The 6,665-nt window shown below is 48.2% G+C and overlaps 1 protein-coding gene across 1 annotated transcript in view; it reads left to right on the forward strand.

Annotated features, from left to right (window-relative positions):
- The window catches only part of LOC307071166 (insulin-like growth factor-binding protein 4), a gene marked incomplete at its 3' end in the record, with an annotated part of 11,215 nt that extends 4,913 nt beyond the window's left edge, over positions 1–6,302 (forward strand). The window contains exons 2-4 of the mRNA XM_079730077.1: positions 4,365–4,528; positions 4,940–5,065; positions 6,165–6,302. Coding sequence (XP_079586203.1) covers positions 4,365–4,528; positions 4,940–5,065; positions 6,165–6,302 — 428 coding nt within the window. The remainder of the gene's footprint in view (positions 1–4,364; positions 4,529–4,939; positions 5,066–6,164) is intronic.
- Between the last annotated feature and the right edge of the window lie 363 nt (positions 6,303–6,665).

A 6,665-nucleotide genomic window follows, 5' to 3' on the forward strand; every position in this document is an offset into this window, starting at 1 on the left:
TGTGTGTCTGTTCATGAGTGTGAGAGTGTGCGTGCGTGCATGTGTGTGTGTGTGTGTATGCGTCTGTCTGTTTGTGTTGTTGCGTGTGTGTTGATGCATGTGTGTGTGTGTGTGTTTGTGTGTGTTTGTGCGTGTCCTGGAGCCCCTGTTCTGTGTGAGTCACGGCTTCTTGTTACCTCCTGGAATTTGTCATAACAAAGCATGGCCGCCGTGCCCAGTAAATCTCTCTGTATATCAATACTCTCGGGCCGCGCCACCGGCCCAAGAGTTTTCAGAATGTTTAACGTAAACCCTGGCAGGGCAGACGGGGGGGGGGGGGGAGAGACGTCTAGAGCCACTATGTCTCAAGCACAAGGGAGGATGTAGCTGTGTGGTGCATGCACCGCTCCTATGAATTATTAAGGCGCTGGTGTGCCTGCTGGTGGAGGCAAGACCCACACTGACACACTCTTAGCAACAGCCAACCGACCAGATAAAAATAGAAGAGGGGCTTCTTTCAGGGAAACCATCGTTCCCATTCCGGGCAAAATCCGAAACACGTGACGACGATGTGGGGAACGTTTTGCCACATCAGCAACACGGACAGATGTGTGATGTGCTGTTGTCGCAGCGTGGCTAAAGGATGCTCTGTCCTACTCCTCCCCAATGAGAATCTGCATGATCTGTATGGACCGGTAGATCTTTATGTCAGAAGAGCTTCCTATTTCTTTCAGAGTATCAAGCTCCTGCAATGCATATAAGCACATTTAGGCAATATAACAGCGCTGGGCTGTTATACCGAGACAGGAAAATACGAAATGATTAACTGCGGTAGTAATGCAACAATAACTGAATTCCTTTCTATTATCCCTGGCTGAAGTTGTTCTTTCATTTTCCCGTGCGCAACAACTCCTCACATTTTCCAGAACACGGGGTTACTCCTTACAGCGTTGTGATATTCCAAGTCTTTATCTTCATAAGCCGAATAAATCACCTTGCACGCTCTGCGCGTCGTTAAAACCTTCCAGATGAGTCCCCACCCGGGGTTATATTGAAATGTTTCTCTTAAACTGTAACTTGCATGTCATCTTAAAAACGGATACAGATGTCATGTAGGCAAACCGCCTCACCTTAAGGCACCAGCAGTGGTGAGTCGGAAGAGGGGGGCGTCTGCCAAGTACCTCCACAGAACACAAACCTCGCTCCACACCTGAGGCCGATTAAATGCAACATTCAGGCTCAAACCATCTGAGGTCTCTCACAATGTGTGAGCGTATGAGGAAATGCTTTGCAGTGTGCCGTTATTAAGTGAGCCAAGATGTGGCGTTACTCCGTTTGTTCCCAACGTGGATTTTCCTCGAGTCCTCCGCAGCAGATGTCCCCTGATGCAAAGTATTTGCTTACTTTGGGTTCTGTTGCACATTTAGACAGCTGGATGTGTGACGGTGATGCTGGACTTAATGTTATTAGCTAATTGTATTCTCAGAATGAGCAAGGACCCCCTTCTGATGTTGGGGCTGGGGAGGTAGACAAACAATTGGATTTTGTCCCCAGGCAACAACATGTCCTTCATCTTGGAAGGCCAGTGAATTCACACGGCGGTAGTAGGAAAGCTGGCACATTTCTAGAGCTTTTTATGATGGCAAGCTGTTAGCAATAGTGCAACAGACCTCTTGACTATTAACTTGCTGATATACATCATGGAACATGTTACTGGTGATGTTGTGGTTATTTATTATTATTTGATTAAAAAAAGAATACAAGTAAATACTATTAATATAGCCTATATGCTTTTTTGGATGAAAATAAGCACTGCCTTAAAGACATTTAAACTGCCCCTTAAAAAGGATTGGTAGATTGTTCTCAAACCGTGGGTTGTTTTCAGCAAGTCGTGGTGTTGCAAGTCCGCTGTTGAAATAGGTAACAAGGAAATGTTACCACAGAGGTCGCATCCCTGTGGAGCACGGCCGACTTAAAAAATACGATTCAATTTCCAGTGTTTGCGCAGTGCAAAATGCCCTAGGACATGTTTTCCTCCCAAAGAAAACAGGAATGAGGCAGCAGACCAGACATCTGATGCATCTACTAGATAGTTGGAGGCCAAATGTTTTTGGTCAGGATGTTTTTTGATAAGGCTTTTCTTACGTGAGTTAGAGTTTTTCCACACCGTGAAAATGTATACCCAATGCTGAACGCCCTGCGATAGTTTTTCTTCTGGATTCAATTTTCGTTCCTCTTTCCAGTTAAAAGTTGATGACTGGATAACAGTTTAATCCAGTTATATAATGCAATATGAATGTACTTTAACTGCAGAACATCGGCAGTTACCCATGAGGCTGAAGGTTGGCCACACAGACTAAGTGTATTTTCTCAAAATCTCCAATTCGGAGAAAGTATGTTGGCCCTGAAACGGAGCCAGAATAACACAATATGATCACTCACCAACCCCACAAACATCCCGGTACATTCATCATACCCACATTCAGGGGTCATTGGTGAAGACCCCCACCGGGCTGCTTTTGGCTAGCCGCGATTAAACCCTAAGATCACTTTAGTATCATAGTCTTACTTATTGCTCGTTACTCTGAGCTGGTAAGGATAATTTTAATTTTAGAAGAAATGTTGCACAAATATCCATATAAACATTAATTTGACGATGGTATCATAACCGCTAAAACTTGTTGACAAAGTACCCAATCCCTTGATGTGAGGCTAATTAAGGGAGTTTTTCTTGCCCTTTGGGGGGCTAGGGTCAGGGAGGTATCATAAATATTAAGCCCTTTGAAGCCCTTTGAAACTGTACCTGTGATTAGGGGCTACACAAATACACATTGGGCTATACAAACACACAATGAATTGCCCTGAACAAGAACCGACTTTCTCCTTCATCAGATTTGAGCATCTATTGAATATCGCTAAACACCTGCAACTTTTTTTACCGGGCGGTACATTGTAATCAGCTTGTTAGGAATCCAGTCACCCGTTGCACACAGTGGTGTTCAGTGGTGTTCACAGGAAGACCACAATGGCAGCAAACAGGACACAGCCCCCCCTAACCTATAGCCATGTGACCTTGGCTGGTGAGCATGGGGCAACTCTGAAAGAAAGCGTGAGGAGAGAGGAAAGAAAGGAGGACTTGGGATCAGGGAAAACAGCTGAAACCTCGCTGGTCTGGGGGGAGAAAGTGCTGATGGGCAGGGATAAGAGGAACAGCACTAAAACGACAAACAGACTTCAGGAATCCTGCCGGGCTCTGCATTAGCAGGACTCTGCGGACCTCTATGCAAAAACGGGGGCTGCAAAAACCACATGTCTCTAATGTTAAAATAAGTCAAGCACTATAACCAGTTGAACCATCTATCCACCTTGCTTCACATCATAGCACTAGTCAAATGTGTTATTATGATAAAAGAAAAACAAATGAAACAGCGACGATTAAACCGAATCGCAGAGACCCAGAGACGCATCGACCACAGTGGTGATATGAAAGGCCATTCAGGAGCAAGGCACCGCTGGCTGCCTTCACAGACCGGAGGCAGGTGGAACACAGCAGCACGTGTTACAGTATACATGAACACATCACGCAACGCCCTCACCCTGCCCCCGGTTCCCTGGACGAGCAGGCCCTGTGCGGGTGTCAACACCAAGGAGAGCGGAGAGCGGTGCGTGTTGTGTTGTGTTGTGTTGTGGGGTGAGGTGAGGTGGTGTGTCGGGGAGACGGGGGAGGAAGAGGTCAGAGGGGGTTTCGGAGGAAGCAGCTGGATGCCTGCAGGGCAACAGAACCTCAGGATTACAGGGATGCAGAAGGTGATTGTGGCACAGTGACAACCGTGGGCAGAGCCAGGGCAGCCAGGGCCGAATGTGGTAACGTTTAAAATGCCTGAGCCCTGTTGGGGGGCTGGATACAGTACAGTTGTCGGGAAGGAATAAAAGCACCAGGACGGGAAAAAAGAGTAAGCGATGACCTCCCAGAGAGCCGTTCCTCTGTGTCCTTAAGGTTAACCTGGCCTTGTTTTCTAGCCTACATTTCAACACTGTGTGTTCAGCTGTACCGGCTGGGGATAGGAGGGGAGAGAGAGAGGGCGAGGGAGGGAGAGAGAGAGGGAGAGAGAGAGAGAGAGAGAGAGAGAGAGAGAGAGAGAGAGAGAGAGAGTGAGACAGAGAGGGAGAGGGAGAACAAAACAGTAGCGAGAACTAATCTTCTATATTTCATACTTAAGTAAATGACCGAGGGAACCTGCCGCTCATGCCATGCTGCTCTTACACATCACATTACGGGAGGAAAGTACAGAAACGTCCGTCCTCCTCCTAGGACGCACAACACACACGCGTGACCCACATCTGTTTCTTTCTCAACGACGGTCCACCACTCTTTTTTTCTCTAGCCATGACTCGGCAGGATGAGATCATCCCCGAGCATCCCAACAACAGCAATATCCGGTGCAGTCTGCAGGACAAGCGCTGCATACAGAAGACCCTGGCGCGCCAACTTCCCAAATCCACCAACCAGAGGAGCAACAATGCCAGGGAAGACCCCAGGGCTTCGCTGGTAAGAGGCACAGTCTGTCCTTCCAACACACACACACACACACACACTAGACTCCCAAACCGGGGACACGCTATTCCCAATGACGCTCTTGGCAAAATCTTACTTTGTGTTTTATTTACCCTTTGTTTTGTGCAATAGCATGACAAGAGAGACCCCTTCCCCGCGTCCCTGCTTAACAAAAAAACGAAACACAGAAACAAAAGAATGTTGAACGTTTGCCCAGGACATGTGCTTACAATTGTGTCTCAGTGTTTGTTATTTTTTTCCCCCTCTCTCCCCTTGTTTTTTCCGTCGGGAATATCATATCTGGTGACAAACGAGGGAATGGAAACGACAAGGTTTACAGAGAAGGAGCCCGAGTCATTACCAAGCGGCCCACAATGCTTTTGTTCCCCCCCCCCCCCCCCACAGGCTCCGTGCCGCGCTGAGCTTCAAAGGGCCCTGGACAGGCTGGCATCGAACACTCGCACGCACGAAGACCTCTACTCCTTCCCTATACCCAACTGTGACAAAAATGGAGATTTCCACACCAAACAGGTCTGTAACTGAAGCGGCACTTTAATAATATGAACGGCAGATCCAAAGGTTTTCCAGTTAAACTATTGACGTAGGACAGGGAGCGGGATGTTATTACACATTAGGTACAGATCCATCCATCTCCTGTCTGGGTTTATAGCCTAAAAGCACATTTTCATCCTCCAACTGCAGCCTTAGCAACGAGGATCTGGACTACTTCATCATCTGGTGATCCAAGAGAGATGAAAACAGACACACCAGCTCAGAGGCGGCTCACAGGGTTTCTTGAAACGCACTGGAGTCGGGCGGGAGTGCCGGCCAATGAACAGACATTTATTGCTCTTTAAACCCCATACAATTGTTTTACCAATAATACCTCCATCATTGAGAGGTGGATACTGTTACGTGTTGGACGACCTTTCTGCTTCGGTGCTAAGCCTTTGTAAGCAACTGGCGCGCACCGGAGAGAACGAGCTGAACAGAGAGGCCAGAAAGGCAGATAAGGCTGCGTGAGAGAAGCAGAGAGGCACATGTGCAATCAAAGCAACAGAAGGCGAGTGTGTGATAAAAGCAGACCTTTTTCCAAAAGCCCCAGGTCTCCAGGATCTGATTGGGCAACACAGCTCAACCGTCCGTCTGCAGGGCTTTTATAGGGCGTAGTTCTGAGGCCCATTCAAAGGCATGTGTTTACTGTTTTACTATAATTGCACTATGGTAAAACTTTGTGGTACCAGGGGCGAGCAAAGCCCGGGTCAGGAGAGAACCAGTGGGGGAATCTTTTCATGGTATCGTCGGTTTAACTGGAAGAGCTTAAGCCGGTCTCAAAAAAGGATGTTTTGAAATTGCCCAAGAGACTCAGGGGTGGGTAGCGAGCGGACGACAGATGTGGCGTGTCTCCCCCAGCACCTTATAACTGCCTCGCGTCGGACGGAACGACCGCACGGCCCGTGGACCCCTGCCAATCGCGGCCGGCTAGCTGCTTCTCCCACTAAGACCCGCAGCACCACACAAACAAATACAGGCTTCCCCCTCAGCATGTTAAATAGTGGGCCGCACGCGGAAGCACGGCCAATGTAAATAACATCCCACATCCCCTTTTTCTTGTTTTTAAACACCCCAGTGCCACCCAGCTCGTGACGGACAGCGAGGGAAGTGCTGGTGTGTGGACCAGAAGACCGGCCTTAGGCTCCCCGGACCGCTGGAGCCACGAGGGGAGTTGGATTGCCACCAGCTGATGACCGCTACCCTGAGGGTGTGAGACCGAAGGGGGGGGGGGGGGGGGGGGGGGGGAGGGGGAGGGGGGTGGGAGGAGGAGAGAATGGCATGGTGGTGGGTGGGGTGCAAAGGAACACACACACAGTTTCTACTGGTGCTGATTAGAATACCTGCTATATGAGGGCAGGACTTAACCACACTTACCTTGGGGCCCGTGGACCTTGAGACGGCAAAAAAAACTAAAGAATGAAATAGACCTAAAAGTTTAAAAAAAAAAGCAAATAAAGTTGTGTTCTTGGTCTATATGTTTTTACTCTGCGTGTGAGGACATGTGATCTCTATGATTATTTGCCGCACTTTTGTGTGTTTTTTTTTTTACTATTTAAACCCAGACAAATATGCTTTA

The sequence above is a fragment of the Pollachius pollachius genome (assembly GCF_949987615.1).
Source record: "Pollachius pollachius genome assembly, chromosome: 2".
Lineage (NCBI taxonomy): Eukaryota > Metazoa > Chordata > Actinopteri > Gadiformes > Gadidae > Pollachius > Pollachius pollachius.